Source organism: Cryptomeria japonica, chromosome 5 (genome assembly GCF_030272615.1).
Source record: "Cryptomeria japonica chromosome 5, Sugi_1.0, whole genome shotgun sequence".
NCBI classification, from domain to species: domain Eukaryota; kingdom Viridiplantae; phylum Streptophyta; class Pinopsida; order Cupressales; family Cupressaceae; genus Cryptomeria; species Cryptomeria japonica.
Window position 1 is genome coordinate 13,645,354 of NC_081409.1, and position 18,134 is coordinate 13,663,487.

Sequence of the window (18,134 nt, forward strand, 5' to 3'; positions counted from 1 at the left end):
AATGCATCATATTGGCCCTCCGATTTGCATGTAGGTGTCATACTCTATATGCATTGAAAATTTGGAATTTGGCAAAATGGGTCCTCGAATGCTTATAATGTTTTATTGGCCCTCCGATTTGTATGTAGGTGTCATACTCTATATGCATTGGAATTTGGCGAAATGGATCCTTGAATGCTTATAATGTTTTAATTGTTATTGGTAAATTGGGTCTCATTATGCTTAACGTAAAATTTGACAATTGGTGAAATGGGCTGGTGCGTGCAATGAAGATTTAATTAACCGTTGGCGAAATAGGTCCTGGGTACAGTGTCGTGTTACTATTTCTGGCGAATAAGGGAGGTGATCTAATACCCACGTTCGAGTGATTCCAGGTGAATATAACGGGCATCCACGTGAAATGATATGTGGTCAATGGCGAATCTGAAATACATTGGACCGTCAACGCCAAAATTCTGGGCGATTTAGCCATCATGTTGTCAAATACTATTCACCAATTCCGAAAAAATGGAATTGCAAAATTCGCCAAAAGGCAAAGATTCGCCACTAAAAAACACATGAAACCCTAATTACTTGGTGGAGACAAACAAAACTCCATTAAAGACATATCATTAGTGTTTCATACATTTTCATCCTTTCTCTAAAAAAGAAAGCATTTTTACTGCAGTACTTCATTTACATTTCAATTCTATTTCATGGTTAATTCCAAAACTGGGGTTTGACCTAAGACAAACCCCCGTTCCCAACAATTTTCCCCTTTTCACTATGTGCAGGAATAGGTACAAAGCTATGGTTCAAAGGAACGACATGATTCATAGAGACGGACATGTTCCCCTTTGGACAACGAAAAGTTAGGAGGACCAAGGCGACCACCACCATGGTCCTGACAATTCAGGCCGAATTTTGGGGAGCAGATCCGAATCATATTCTTTTGCTTAGATATAGGTTTGTAGCTTCGTATGACGACTGTATCTCACTGTTTATGTATAATCTCTTCAATAATTCACTATTTTACCCTAATCTTTTTTAAATTCAAAAATACAATTCAATTTAAGGGAAAGAAGAGCCCCATTTAGGAGGCCTGGAATCTAATTAGAATCTTGATCTCTCAAGATTAGATCTATCAAATTCCTATCTCTCCCTAATGTAATGGCAATTAAGAAAAAAATAGTGGTTTTATCACATTTAATGGTGAAACCCTAAATTTTTCACTATTATAGTGAATAGTATAGGGATTGTTTGAGTTGTGCACATAGATGGGATAAGGATTTTTTATGTTTATGGATGTCAGAATTAATGTGTTTGAGGTGTGTGAGAGTTTTATGATTGACAACTACATATTTAATGAGTATTTTGGATGGTATAGGATTAGTGATGTGGTGGAATGATGTAAATTTGTTTGTGCACTAGAACTTAAGATCCTTTGGTATTAGTCCTTGGAGGCATCCCTAAAGGTGACTTTATTTGAGGAGTTCTTAAAGTAGGATGGACTTGGTTGGAAAGTTGTGGGGGATGAAAGATTGAAATAGGAGGTGAAAGCTAATAAGATTTATTGGATTGTTGATGAGAATAAGGATTTGAGTTATCCTTTTTTTTTCTTTTCTAGTGCTAGTGCATCCCCTACTCTCAACATTTATTTTATGTAATCTTAAATTTGATTTACTTATTATCTTTTACAAAAATCAAATTATTAGGTAAATGAGTACAATTTTAGTAAACACATTTCTTTAAACTAGGAAGCAGATAATGCCCAAAAAGGAGTGGGTCTATAGGGTTTTCCATCTTTACACATTAGAATTAGAGGTAATAGAATGATATTACATCATGGAAGGTACAACATATGTAGTCATACAAATCAATTATGCCAATACTCTAGAAATAGAATATTTCATAGTTTTGTTTGAAGATCAAATAGCTTAAACTGATTACTTAATCAAAATCCATAATAGAATCACGATCAACAAAGCAATATAAAAGTAATAGTTTTTTGGTTAGAACCTTTCTTAGTACTGGCATGGTTCAACTCTCAAACCCGTAGACTATTTGATCTCATGAATATTATTAGAAACTTTTATTTTATTCATTTTTAGAACGTTTGGTGACTACCTGATCTCATAAGCATTCTTAGAAGATTTGGTGATGAAGAAAGACTTGAGCTTATCACTTGCACTGTAGAAAATGCCAGCCAAGACTAAGTAAGCCGCGGGGCTAAGTTGAATAATTTGTTATGAAATGCTTAAAGCAGAACATCAACTTTTATAAGAAGCTATTCATATTGAATGAAGTGCTGGGTGTGGGACACTGAAAGTTCGGGAGAATATCAAAGAGAAGTTTGTTGAATTGTCTACACCCTACAGTGGAAAGGAGATGATGTTCGAATCTCTATGATTTCATATGTTGGCCTCTTCTTCATTTTTCTTTTGAACTTCTCTTTTCTTTTAACTCAAGGGACAAAATATCCGTGCTAAATCTGTCCAACTTTTGGGGTTTCTAGTTCAATAGATTAGAAAACATTCAAGCAACATGGGTTGTGGTCAGTCCAGAGAAAGAGATCTTGATGGGGATCCACAGCCAAAGAAGAAAGGCCTTGATAGTTTTCTTTGCAAGAAAAGGCCCAAGAATCTCATTGTCTTTGTGCTAGGTAATGTCTCTTCAAATCCTTGCTCAATTCAATCCATTCTTGTATAGACTCATAACTAATCTGCTTTGTTTCGGTTCTGGAAATATCACAAGAATAGATGTTGGGGAAAGCGGGTGAGAGAATGAATGATCAGATGCAGTGAAAGCTATGTTTTGGTTTGATAGCAGTATGGGTTAAACGAATGGGTTACAGTAATTATTCAGGAAGGCAGTCTTATGACATGTCTGTTGTACTGATTGGCATCCTGTCATTTAATAATAATATGAGATAATAGTACTGATTGGCATCCTGTCATTTAGGACCCCTGGATTTGTTCTTCTCCTTGATTGGTTTGTTCTTTTGTATGCTCACTAGACAGAGAGGCTTTAGGTAGGATAAAGCTTTTTTCTGTCGCATAGCAGTGGGACTACTGGAATTTTACCATTTACATAGCAGTGGTAATCCCTTACGTAATTAGTTCCAATCCCCATGTCACTGCGGTTCCCTGGGCTGATTAGGTAGGCTTAACCCTCTTACCAGGTACACACTACACACAGGTTGAGACAATTGGGCTTCTATGGTTTGCAGGGCTAGGGCAGTACCATATGCAATCAGGAGTAATTCCCATGTCAGTTTGATTGTCTAGCCTCCAACGGACTGTTGTGCACCCTCTGCCGTGGCATAGATTAGCTTTCGATCGCAGAACCCCGACCCTTATTAGTTCAGTATCAAAACCTTTCGGCTTTTGGAATTATATTCTTGTGTTTGTGGAAGAGATTAAGTATTCAATCTCAGAATGGCATGTTTCGAGACAAAAATGTCTGCAATATACGAATACAACTCAACCTGAAATGGGGTGCCTTCTCAAAACAGAGTTGTTTTAAAAACAGGGTTTATTTGATAGAATTAGTATTTACATCCTGTGGGTCTCTCTCTCTCTCTCTCCATTACGACCTTTGTATATCTACTAAAAATTTAGGGTTCATGCTTGGTTACCCCATCATAACCTGTACATTCCATTCAAGTTTTAAACAGATGATGGGGGCAGCTCTGAAGACAGTTGCTTAATTTTCCGAATTGATCAAATTTGCATATACTCGTGCAGGAACTCCTCTTTTGCTGCCTCGTTAATATACTCATGTGGGAACCAAGGTTGTATGTTAAAGGCCCTTGTTTCTTAGCCTTAAGATTATTGTAGGCCTATGTTTTTGTAGCAGGGGAGTACCCTTCTGAAAGCAAGGCTTGTGTTATCACCTGAACTTTCAAAATTGACGTTTACATCCTGCATGTCCAAATCTATTCTGGCATTGAGTATCTGATCAAAGAGGGATTGCCAAATTGTTATTTGCTTTGTGCATGTGTGCCATTCTTTTACAACCTTAAGTATATTCTTCGATAAGGTCCAAGGCTACAAATTTAGGTCACCTCTTTTCTTGGTCCCATTGCAGCCAAAGAATAGTGATCTATCCATATCTATAGAATCCACTAAATACTAGAAGTCATTGATGAATTCTGTAAATATTTTGATGATAATATTGAATTTTCATAGTGAATCCAATATAAACCCTCTTCTTATGCTCTTATGGGAAATGAGCCTTTTAGGACCTGGTTTAGCAAGATTAAGGTTTTTAATTTTTTCCCTCTACTGCAGGTGGTCCAGGCTCTGGGAAGGGTACTCAATGTGAGAAAATTGTCAAAGACTATGGATTTGTTCACCTCTCAGTAGGAGATTTATTGCGGAATGAAGTAAACAATGATTCTGATATAGGAAAACAGGCGAAAACTTGCATGGCAGAAGGGAAACTTGTTCCAGTTGAAACAACATTGGAGTTGTTAAAGAATGCTATGGAGAAGTCTTCAAACAAGAAGTTTCTGATTGATGGCTTCCCACGTTCTGTGGACCAAGCTAAAGCATTTGAGGACAAGGTACAGCTCCGACTTATCAATTCTAAGCAAGTTATAACCAGAGTAAGGGCTTCTTATAGTCGACCTGTATATCAGTTAAAACTAGTACTTGATTGATATTACAAAACACATTTTATGTAGAGTTGCTCATCACCAGCTTCCGTGAGAAAGCAAAAGATTTTAGTTCAACTCGGTTTGATTCATCTTAACACTAATAATAACAATCTTGGGTCTTGATTCATCTTAACTACAAAAGATCTAAATTGCTTAGATTTCAGTCATTTGTGGTCCAAGTTAGGTTAATAAAACTATTGTTCTATCAAGATTTGAAGAGTAGGTCCAGTTGGAGAGCAAATGGTTTGTGTCCTCCCTTGTAGAGAGAGGCCTCAGAAGCTCTTCTCAAGTTCAATTTGGAGATCAGTACAGCAATGAAATCCATTAACAAAAAAAATAAAATATTTTAAAAGTAGTTTTAAGAATCAAATTCCACTTTGTCCATGTAGACTTCAGCTTGCATGTAACGAGGTAACAATAAATTTGATCTTCTTCCACATTGTTTCATGTAGATTTCAGCTTGCACACAATGAGGTAACAATAAAATTTGCGCACTTTTGAGATCAGTAAAGCACTAGGATCAAAAAAAGGTGACAAGTAGCTGAAGGATCTTTTTACTTTCATGCAATGATGTACCATCAAAATCTGTAAACTTTACATATCAGTCTTAAGAAACCCAAAAACATGTTGGATATGTGCTGTCATAGTGGTGGTGCTGGGGCTGAGAGCTTGGCAATATGAGGGGTTATGTGTTGGTAGGGAAATTTTTGGCCTATTATAGTTAATTTTTCAGCCTATGATTTAGGCCTATTGTATTGTAATATTAGTCAGTAGTTTTTTTTCCTTTAGTGAGGTGTTTATGAATATTTATATATTGATTAGGATTAAACATAGTTATTGTATTGTGAATTGCTGAGTTAATGCAGTGAGTATTGTAATCACTATTTATTTTTGTTGGATATTTTAAAAGGATTTTTCGAGTTCTGTTCCGGCTCTTGGAGCTATTATAGGTTTAGCTGATTGGGAGCTGTAATGGGTGAGCTTTTGTAGGTATTGGATGATAGTAGTGTGAGGTTTTCAAGTAGTTCCTATTGTGCTTTATACATTCTAATGATGGATCATGGAGTGTCATCCAAAATATTGATAGAAAAATGCTTATACAGTGAAATCCAGAAACTTTACACAGTTAAATTCAGAAACTTCAAACTAATAGACTCTAAAATTTTTATGCCTTGAATCTATTTTTCTTGCTCAAATAAAAATTAAATTTTTTGAATATTTTGAACATATAAATAAATTTAATCTATATTTTTATATATCCATTAAAACCATATCCACAATATTCAGATCGAAAGAACTGAACCTTACTTGAAAGCGTTCACCATTTCACTAATAACACCTTGGATATATTGATAAAATAAATAACGGGCTGTGGTTTTAAAAATTAGGCCAAAATCATTCTATAAAAGCATCCTTATTTCTTGTGAAATTCGAAGGAAAATATTCTGTTCGATGTCATGCTACTATGACTACAAATTTTCATCTAATTTATTTTTGATGGAATGTGCAGATTTGCAGCCCCAATATGGTATTATATTTAGAATGTAGCCCTGAAGTTATGGAGAAAAGACTTCTAGAGCGAGGAGCAACATCAGGTCGAATTGATGACAACATTGAGACAATTAAAAAGAGATTCAAGACTTTTGAGGAGGAGACCATACCTGTCACCAAATACTATGAAAATTCAGGAAAGGGCGTTCTAGTGAAGGCAAGCATCCACATTTATTGGTTTTCTTTTCATAATTATATATGTGCTTTTTAAATTTATTTGATATTTTGTTCGACTTAAAGGGTGAGGAAATTAAATAGAATATGTTAAAAGTTAAATCATTAAAAATATAGAATTTTAATGGTTTGTTTAGATGGTCTTATCTTATATTATACAAACTGATTATGTTTTGTTTTGGTTCAAGTTTACATCTATGAAATTAATCTTTGCAAGCATGAAAATGATGTAACACGGTCTTAAATTGTATGCACAAGACCAAATTGAAAATAATATGTTTGTTTCAATTCACTTGTCTTAATATTCTAATATCTAAATATTGATAAGAACTAATAGTGTTTACAAACACCATTGTGGAATTTGATTGACCCTTGGTTGGACCAATTCATCAATTTTGTCCAACAAGGATCAAGGATCACAAGCAAGCACTAAATAGATCTAGGATGATGTATGTTGATGTAATGCTTATATGATGCTCTCATAAATGCTCTTCAATGAATCCTAGGTTGTCCATAATAATTTTCACGTTTTCTAAAATGAATGAATGAATGTTTGTAAATTTAACATTGCATAGAAATCAACACTATTTTTTTTTATTGGTATTCACTTTTGACTGGAGCTACGAACCAGTGAGGGTCACATATTGGAGACCCCTCCCCGTGGTTACATTTTTGTTATGAGGTAATGACACCTCCAAGATTTTGATACTTTTTTGCACCTTGATCTGCCACCTACTCTATGGATGATCGAGTGCCTCCTTATCAATCCATACCTCCTTATCCCTCCATGGCTCCTTTTCACTCCACTGCTCGTATCACCATGCCTCCTTATCACTCCAATCCTCTCCTTATCACTTCAATCCTCTCCTTATCACTCCACGTGGCACCCTGATTTCTCCGTAGCATCCTTCTCCACAGCATCCTCCACGCACTTCGAACTCTCTTGCCCCTGGGCGACATTAACATCTCCACAACAACATCCTTTTTGTTGATCGTTTCGTTCTCAATTACGTGGCCTCCATTTTGCACCTCAGGTCTATGTCATTGTTTTTGCTGACATCGTGTGCATGTGCTGGGTGGTGGATCCAATAGACAATGGGCTTCAAGCAAGCTCAAACCCAAGACCTCCCAAATAGGAGGTGTGCAACTTACCGCGGCAATGCGGGGTCATCCCCAAGAAATCAACACTATTGTTTGCTAGGCCAGTTGATAACGATTACTAGAAGAAAGTTAACAAGATTTTATTTGAATTTGAATTATGAAACTTTGGGCTTTAGATTCACAACTACTTAAATGACCTAGTTCAAGTTAACACCCACATATTTGATCTAGGGTGATGAATAATGGATCTAGGGATCAAGATTAGTCTTTGGGGTTTAAAGATAATGGGATCAATATGTGGTTTGTAATGAGTCAAATTATTGCAAGAATATGCCACTATAGACTAGTCCTTGCATTATATATACAATTAAAGTGGGCCCAAAGCATAAGGGAAATGGGCATGGGTATTTAGTTTTCACCATTACAAAGTTTTCAATTAACTATAGTCCAAAAAATGATATAAAACAATAAATAGAAATCAAACCTAAATTAATAATTGTAGAGTATGATTGATGGCTGGAATTCGACTTCTCAAATCAAATAAATTGAATTTGAATTACTTCATAGCTACCCATAAATTCTATTGTACATCTAGAAAGGTCACATCAAAGTTTGACCCTCTCAACATGATTTAGTCGAGTCATCTCGCATGCTCTTCAATACCACTATGAAACATGTGTAATCAAGTATTTAAATCTTTACCTAACACCATGTAAATGCAAGTAAAAAAATCTATGAGAAAAAATACATTTGCAAACGTCATTAGGTAAGTTCAAGTTAAAGGTTTATAACATATGGGCATCATAAAGAGCACATCTAAAAATGGAAGAAAATGAGACATTAAAAATGATAGCACCATAAACATGCAATCATTGTCAACCAAATCATTAGATATCTCATCATGATGGATCAATCATAATGGAAGATTATAATCATTAAATGATTTTTGTGTATTGACCATAAGTGAAAACGTTGAAGGATCAATATTATGTAGAGCAACTTTATGTTTTGATTACAAGATGGGGGATTAAAAAAATCAGATTTAATAATCAATAATAGTTTGAAGAAGGTCAAACCCTAAGTTAGAGCACTAGTTGGGACCAAAATGTACGGAAATAAAGTAACCCTATCATCATTCAGGTCTAATAAAATAATAAATAAAAAAAGCGAAGAGCTAAGATTGTAAATGAAATTGGAAATGAGGTGATTAGAGTAGCTTAGCTCTAGTTTATTGCTCTTATATAGTAGATGGTTGATTTTCTAATGTAGACTATGATCAATGATTACAATTTAACTTTTAAAATGGAATTAGTGATACAAGAGCATCTACCCCTTTTAGGATAAGGTGTAGACCCCAAACCACCAAGGACTAATTATCTCCCAAGTGCCATGGGTGTCAAACTTAGGAAAATTACCACAAAGCTAGTCATGTTGGGCAGCTAAGGACTAATTATTGAGGTAGGTAAGATCTTCACCTTTTGGCTCTACAAGACCAAGAAGGGTTCCCCTAAGTTGCTGAATTAATGAGGAAGAAATGATTCAATACTTACCTTTCTACATGCTATACCCATTGCACATTGTATCCCAAAATTGGTGTCACCATATAGCTATGTGTTGATTTTGATATGCAAGGATATGCACCTTTATATAACAAAAAATGCTTACAATGTAATAGTAATAAACCCTATTATGCTTATGAGCTCATATATGAAAATTGTTAGGAAATAATGCTTCATACCCAGTTACATTTAGTCCACTTCCTACATAACCCATGAGAGAAAACCATGTATACAAGCTTATAGAATCGCCATCATGCAAAGATCAAATAGACAAGCAACAACATAACACAAGATATACCTTGGGAAAACCCTCACAAGGGAAAAACCTAGCTTCCAAAAGCATCCATACTCTATGTATTATTCAACAATAAAGCAACACAACGTACTTACGGAGTTACAATGATTACTCTTGAATCATCAAGCCCTCCAATGCATTCTCCATGTGTCTAAGCATGAATCCACACATCCCATGTCATGCTTCACATATGCAATCCTCCAAAGGAATCAATACAATGACAACCCACTCAACCAACCAACCTTTATAACTAAACACGTGCTCACTTTTATAGAATCAGACTCACATAAAATACAACTAGTGATAAAGTAAAACCATGTGCCACAAAACCATGTGAACACAATACCATTAACCCCTCATTTAATATTGGGCACTAAGTTGTCACTTTATTGTCTTTCTCCAATATTAAAATAAATACAATATTATATCTCAACGTGACACCCACATTAAATGCAATTATAATGTTACAATGCAATACACAAAGTAGCCCCAAGAATGTTACTTCGTAGTGATGCAGGTCCATGTAGGTTTTAGGTGCAATACAAATAATAATAAAATAATACATTATAAACATTATGCAAGGTGTACACCACCTTATCCCAACAAAAAAATGACTAACTAAAACTATAATTGAAAGAAAGTGATTAATATTGTTTTAGTGTGTCGAGTGATGAGAAATGAATCTTAGTAGATCAATGGTAGTTGCAATTAGGGGTATAGAGTCATGAGTTCATACAAAACTTATAACGACTAAATCCTGATTATGAAACCTTAATGAAGATTACAAAGTCTTTGCAAAGTTTTCACAATCATCTAGTTGATAAATTGATTATACAAACATCAAGAAATGAACATAACTTTGATGAAGACACTCACTTAATGTGGACTTCATAGTTTGAAATTCTTTATTTTCAAATTACAAGTGCCTTTACTCAGAGTTGGAAAATTGAAATCTTAGGGCTTCTTGCGAATGCCATTATTTTGTTGATTCTACAATTGCTCCCAATGAATTTTTCCCACTTTCTCGAAAATACTAAAAAATGAGTATATACCCCTATAGAAGTTTCTCAAAATGATAAACGTGCATACTTGCACAAGGGCCTTGGAAATTCATGATTTCCTGCAAATGTAGGTGCCTACCATGTCTATTTGTCAGAGTTTTATGACATTTTGTGTTCCCAAGGAGCATAGGAATCCTTTGAACTTCAACCAACCTCATCCCTAATCATTAAAGGTGTATAGATTCACATGCAAATACAAAGAGAACAACCATAAGAATTACTCATGACATGCAAAAGAAAGGGGGACCTCATCATTGAATGAGGTATGGGCATAGCTTCTCCTCTTGGATTTGTACCAAAATATATCAAATATAGCTCTATGAGAAAATATGATAATTCTAAGTCGACCTAAAGGTGATTTTATTATGAAATCCCTATATAAGGCATCCTTCTTAATTCATTTTTATCAATCTATCGTTATCCCATTGTTATGCTATCATTCCAATTCAAGAGCAACACTTCAAGAGTAGATTTGATTCAAGGAGAAACAAACTACATCAAGGCATCTTCATTTATGTTTACTTCATGATGGATTTTATGTGATTTATCATGTTTTTGCGTCAACACATGGAGGAATTATTGTAAGGACATTGCTTCATCAATTGAAGGTATAATCAATCTAGTCTATCATTTTAGTTCAAGCATTTCTAATTGAATGAGGCATGGGCATAGAAATTGAATGAATTTAAAAGTGATATTTTGTTTGACTTCGAAGATGAGGAAATGAAATATAATATGTTAGGAATCAAACCATTAAAATTTTAGAATTTCAATGGTTTGCTTAGATGGTCCTATTTTAGATTATAATGCAAATTGACAATGTTTTGCCTAGTTTTAAGTCCACACCTATAAAATTAATCTTTGCAAGCTTGAAAAACATATAACACAGTCTTAAATTGTACGCACAAGAATAAATTGAGAATAATATGTTTGTTTCAATTCACTTGCCTTAATATTTAAATATCTAAATTTTGATAAAAAACTAATAATGTTTATAAAGACTGTTGGAGAATTTGACAAACCCTTGGTTGGACCAATTCAATAGTTTTGTCCAACAAGGACCAAGGATAACAAACATGCACTACATAGATCTAGGATGATGTATGTTGATGTAATGCTAATATGATGCTCTCATAAATGCTCTTCAATAAATCCTAGGTTGTCCATAATAATTTCCACATTTCTAAAATGAATGAATGAATGCTTGTAAATATACATTGCATAGAAATCAATATGATTGTTTGCTAGGTCAGTTGACAATGACTACTAGAAGAAAGTCAACAAGGTTTTATTTGAATTTAAAATTTGAAAATTTTGGGCTTTAGATTTAGAACTACTAAAACGACCTAAGTCAATTCAGCACCCACATATGTGATCTAGGGTAATGAATAATGGATCTAGGGATCAAGATCGATCTTTGGGGTGTAATGATAATGGGATCAATATGTGGTTATGTAATGAGTCACCCATTTGGAGTTTAGGTTCAGGTATCTGATCCCAAACGATACCTATTTTTACACAATACATGTACATGTTCCTATTGACATTTTTTTCCTTGCATGGCATTAAAAATGTACTCAACTTCTTGCACTTACCCTTGGGTGATGGATTTCGACTATTTTAGCTCATCATTTACTAATTATTTTTTTCTAGTTTCATGTATTTCTTCTCTTATTTGTTTGGCTATTGAGATGGAGGTTTCATAGTGACTTTTATAGGTATTGTTGTGTTGCTAGAATTGCTTTAGATATTTTTTTTGTGATACTCTTGTAGAGGCTTATACTTTGCAAGATTATTGTAACCATTGATTATTGAATAATATGTTGAGTTACTTTCGAATGGATTTTTTCTCCCAAAGTAGTTTTCTCCATGAAAATCAACTATGCTATAGTATATTATTTTTGTGTTTATTTCTCTTTAACAATATGATTAGTTTAATTTTTTACACATATCTCCTCTCATAGATTAGTGTCAAGAAACATATCCTACATGTCTACTTTCAAAAACCTCCCCACCATTGACATCAAACTCTCTATCTACATAGCAAACATTTCTTGAGTAGTGTGAATACATTTAATTTCTTTGATTATGTCTTGTGTAAGTTCTCCAAACAAACCTTTGAATAAAAAAAGAAACTTGATTCATCATCTTTCTTCTTTCTTAGTAATAAATAATTGGAACATAACCAAGATTTTGAGATGCTAGTGTGACCTCTCGTTCCTTAGAGAACATTGACATACTTGTGTGATGGTAGGCTCCGCTTTAATTAAAAAATGCCTCCTCACTCACATAATTTGAGAAAAGTAGGCAAATCATGGTAATTTTGTATATCATTGATTATGCAAACACATGATAGCTTTCAATGTATGATTATGCAAATTATTTATTTTCTAGTTAAAGCCAACTTCACATCGGGTATATATATCAGCTCATAGAGTTGCCATCAAGTTCAACTAGTAGATATTGAGGATCACTTGAAGACCCTTGATTTGCACTTGGAACTAGGATTAGTTCTTTGAACCTTTGCGTTAAAGGATAATGTTGATCATGGTGTGGTGATGGTGGGAGGGGTATTATCATACATCCCAACCATGCAACCACATAACAACAAACTCACAAACAAATCATTCAATTCATATAAATATCCACAATCACAGCAAGAATCAATATCTCATTTCAATGATGCTTCAAAAATTATATTTATTTATAAATTATAATTAGCCTTGGATTTATGATCTTTATTTCTCCTCATATGCCTTGCATTCAACTCTACAATAGCTTCCTTGGAATCCTCTCTGCTCCCTCTCTCTTATCAAAAATTAGATTAGTGATTAAATTGATCTATACAAAAGAGATGAAAGCTTCTTATAAAGAGATTACAAGACGATCTTCTTATAATGAACAAAATTGAAAATAGAAACACGAAAGACAAAAAAGAAATTAACCAATTAACCAAAATGACCATTATAGAAACATACATTATTATTTTAATAAAAATATTTACCAATCTTGAAACCAAAGATTATGGTCAACGCCTCTCATTTTCATGGCCACAGACTCTTTTATAGCATATTTCTTCCCTTTTATTTTGTACCAACTGGGAAGTTGAACTGTCATCAAGTTTGGACAGTTAAGAAAACTGAATCATTACTCTTCCCACATCCGATCATAAGGATTTGGCGATCCATTTAACCTCCATATCAACAACTTTGGCATTCGATGAATTAGTGTTTCTGTAGAAATGAACTCTATAACTTGGTTGATACTCAGTCAATTTGTTAACCTTTGATACCCATTAAATCATTTGATAAGATGGCACTGTCACTTTGGTCAAATTTATCCCACATATGCCTCCTGAATCAAATAGTTACCCAAAATAAACTGGAAAAAGAAAATTGAAGTTGAATTTTAATTTTTTTTTTTTTATGTTGATTGCTCATGCACCCAAATGCTCATACATCAACATATAATTCCTTCCATCATTTTTTATTTATTCCATGAAAAACACAATGTATGCCAGACTAAAAAGATGTTTTTGCTACCAGCCTTATTGAACGTGTAGAACAACAAAGCCTATTATAATTATAATTGTTGAAAGATTTATTTCTCCTTAGAGGTGGTGGATATTGCTGAAGTAGAAGAACATTCAAGGAAAGTTTTTTCTTCATATTTTCCACATTATCTACGACTCCTCATAATAAAGTGAGCTAATATTTGAACATATGGCTTGATTAAATCTTCTTGAATTTTTCTTGTGATCATATGATCCTCCAATTCAATTCAATTGCATGTCCATGAGCATTATTCAATTTAACAACATGACTTATTTTGAGAAAGAAAGCAATATTTGGTGATACAAAATCCATATGAAGTAAATTAAGACAATCTTAGAAAATGGCTTTATGGTGCGGGTGATTTTGATGATTGCCTAATTGAATCTCACAATAAACTTCCCTAGGGGTTCGTTATCATGTTTTTTTGGCACTTAAAGTTTTAGGAAACACAATATGAAACCTTTAGCTATTTTTAAGTACATAAGAAATTTGTAATAGTGTTCCAATTGGTGATAGAATTACCCCGAAGATGATGAAACCAATCTATAGTTGAGCATGACAAAGTCTCAATAATTAATTGAATTATAATGCTCACATGATCAACACTCTAAATCTCACTTGTGAATACCACCATTGAAAAATTTATGAAAACCTTTTGGTCATTGAAATGGAAGTTCATAGATGTAACTTATTCAAAGCCAATGAACAAATTTGTTTATGCCGTGGTATTAATGGAGGTGGGTGATTGTTGTATTGTCACTATTTTTATTTTGTTGATCTCCCATCATGGACTAAGCTAATTCCTTCTTGACTTCCAGAAGAAGAAGAAAATTGAAATTATGCAAAAATCTCATCTAGGTACAACACATCTCTTTAAGCAATAGATCTATGATAATTAGAAAAATAATCCATCTTATATATCTTAAAGGAATAAAGGAATATTGTATAGAAAAGTGGTGTCTCCTTTAAGAGACCATTATAATTCCTTTTACTTTTATGCATAGTACATATATACAATATGATGATAATATTGAATTTTAAGTTCCTTCAACAATAAAGAGGGGTAAAAATTTATTCAAAACAGAAAGAGAGATACAACAAAAGAAGGCGAACCGCCCAGCCAAGAGAACTATAAAGAGTTATCCAAATGAACGAGTTGTTATTGTCTTCTTTCTAACCTTTCATATTGTTTAATTTATTAAGAGTGTCTTTGAATGAAATATTCCTTGAAATCGTCTTCAATGTTGTCACTATTCTCTTACTTCATTAATCATTTAACCTTGCACATTTTCTTATATATTAATATAAAATGATTAAAATAACATTTATGATAGTTTCTAAATTTTTTATTTTTGCAGATTTCTAGTGAGAGTGAAGTCGATGTTGTATATGAAGAAGTAAAGAAGGCTCTTAAAAATATATGATTATTGGAGACCTTCATTGATGGAGGGATTAGACCAAACATCATTCACTATTGTGGTTAGCTCATGCATTTAAGATCAATAGAAATTTACATAATTTATTTTATTGTTAGCTTATTCATTTATATAATTTATTGTATTGTTAGTTTATTTTAGAAGATCTCATGTGATATCTATGATTGTGCAATTTGATGAATTGTAGTGAGATGTCTTAATGGTAATTTTTGAGTTATCTTATGGTAACTGTGTGTTGGAAATGTGGGATCATCCTGCAATGGAAGAAAACACCTCAAACACACACATGGAACATTTCATTAGAGTTAGTAATCACAAAAACATGTTAGTGAACCAAAAACTCTCAAAATCGTTCCATGCTCCTCTATCCCTAAAGATCCTTAAGATTCAAGGTGGCCCTCACTTGGAAGAGAACTTGATCTCTTGGATGTCGCCAAAATTGTCGATATGATTCCCTGGATATGAAAAATTGATTTCGATATGATATGTTGATATGGAGTTGATACAAGATTGTTAGTCCCAACCAGTGCTGAGAGGGGAGGGGTGAATCAACACTTTACCGATTTTAGCCAATTAAAACTTTTAACTTAAGTTTTCACTAACTTAACATTCACCAATATAAATAACTACTGCAATAGAATAAGCATGCATGAAAAGATACACAGTGACACCAAGATTTATCTCATGGAAACCCAAATGGGAGAAAACTATGATGTGAGTAGGAACTCACAAAATTTGTACTCTTCTGGAGTACGCTCGGTGAGGAGCCATCCCTGTTAGGAGATTACAAGGACACTATTAGGTGCCACTTGGTTAAGGGATTTTGATTTAGGCCTGTTAGAGCCTTCACCCTGTTAAAGGTCTTAAGATCATCAATTAAGATGACACCCGGTTAAGGGATTTTTACAATGGGACCTGTTAAAGTCCACCCTATTAAGGGATTTTGGTTGCAATGGTTAAAAAGCAACATGAAGATGATCTGCTGAGGTGGCTACTGATAGCTTGATCAGGTCACACTAAAAATCATACTTTATCTACATTGGTTGTGTCTACTCTCTACAACACCAGTTTCCTGAATATACCTTAGGCTCTACACTATGCCGATTTACTGATCCTCGGCCCTACACTCTGCTAGTCCTCTGTCACTCGACTCTGCACTCTGTTTTACTCCCCCTGTGTTCACTTTCACATGTCACTTTTTGCATGGACAACAACCTTATCAGAATGAGTTATGTGAATTTATTGCCCTTTGAATCTGTCACCAACTTTCCCTCCAAAACATCAGATTCAAAATTATGTTCCTACGCCATAAATTACTCTACAGAAATCATTGCAGGAAACTATGTCAAAACAATCGTTCATGTCGATAAGTTCGTTGATTGACTGGAGAAGACTATCGGTTTATATGGATGTTAACTAAATGTTACCGAGTTGTTGATTACAGACTCTACCGGTGTACCGATCAAAATCTACCTAGCCGATTACCTTCTATATACCGATCTGTTCACTTCTTAGGCGGTTGACCTCATCTATATCGATCTACTCACTGCTTGTCGGTTAGGACCTTCTGTGTGCTAGTTATCCTCCTGTGTGTTGGTCTACTCCCTGCTTACCCTGTTTACACATTGCTTAGCCGGTTAACCTCACTATATCGGTCTACTTACTGCCGATAGGTTGTGAAGACTTGGGAGATGATGTTGCCAACAATGACAACCATACCATTCACCAGTCATACAAAATGCACTAGAATGCCAACATAGACTGATATGAAGATTTGATATGATAATGATGATATGCCCCCTCGGACGATAAATTGAGGAAAATTGCGGTTTTTGAGAGAGCAACGCAAAGCACGACAATGTTTTGAATTTTTAGCGATGTTTAAATTTTTGATTTTTTTTGATTTTTATTATTTTTTGGATTTTTTAAAATTTATCGCCCAGTAGATTTTATTAAGAAGGATATTTGAAAAATGGGGTTAGGACTATGTGGGGATAGCACGTGCATGGCCCACACATCCATTGAGGCATCACAACCGCCTGCGTCAGCATGAGCTATATAAGCCTCTAAGAGCCCATTTAAACCTCATTTGTGCACTTGGCTTTTGAAGATTAGAGCTTTGGAGTGGAGAGGAGAAATGACACCCCCTACCGTCTTCATAGATTTGAGCGAGTTCGGCAATATCAACGGCCTCCGGAATACAATCCACTGGTGAGTTTGATTTTCTAACCCTTCTAGTGAATGTTTAGCTTAGATTTCGCTAGATTTTTCAATTTTTTAGTGCTAGGGTTTGTTTTTCCGCCTTTTTTTTATTTTTTTGAATTTTTTAGCACATATGATTTTTATTTTAGTGCATCCAAATTTTTTTTTTGCACATTTGATTATTTTCGTCACGCATATGATTGTTTAGTGAGCGCATTTGATTAGGGTTTTAGGGCATAGGGTAGATTAAATAGCGTATATGAAATCATTTTTAGCGCATATGATGAAATGTTTAACGCATTTGATTGATTAAATAGCTCATTTGATTACTGTTTTAGCGCTTATGAAACAACGCGCATTTTTTGTTTTTTTGAGAAATTTTTGGCATGTGCAATTTTGATTTTTAGGTTCGTTATGACGTTTTACACCTTGCTGATGTGTCGGTCGTCGATATGAGTCAGTTCGATATGGTTCAAATTTCGGTATGGGTCGAGTATTTTTCAAGGTCGATATGGGTCGATTTTCGATGTGTGTTGATATGGGTCAATTGGTCGATATGGGT

At 34.3% G+C, this 18,134-nt stretch overlaps 1 protein-coding gene across 1 annotated transcript; it reads left to right on the forward strand.

Moving 5' to 3' along the window:
* The first annotated feature begins 2,276 nt into the window (after positions 1-2,276).
* Positions 2,277-15,461, forward strand: LOC131077987 (uncharacterized). The gene is made up of 4 exons (XM_058015597.2): positions 2,277-2,641; positions 4,272-4,546; positions 6,150-6,347; positions 15,293-15,461. The coding sequence occupies exons 1-4, from the start codon at positions 2,524-2,526 to the stop codon at positions 15,356-15,358; spliced, it is 657 nt and encodes a 218-aa protein (XP_057871580.1). The 5' UTR covers positions 2,277-2,523; the 3' UTR covers positions 15,359-15,461.
* The last annotated feature ends 2,673 nt before the right edge of the window (positions 15,462-18,134 follow it).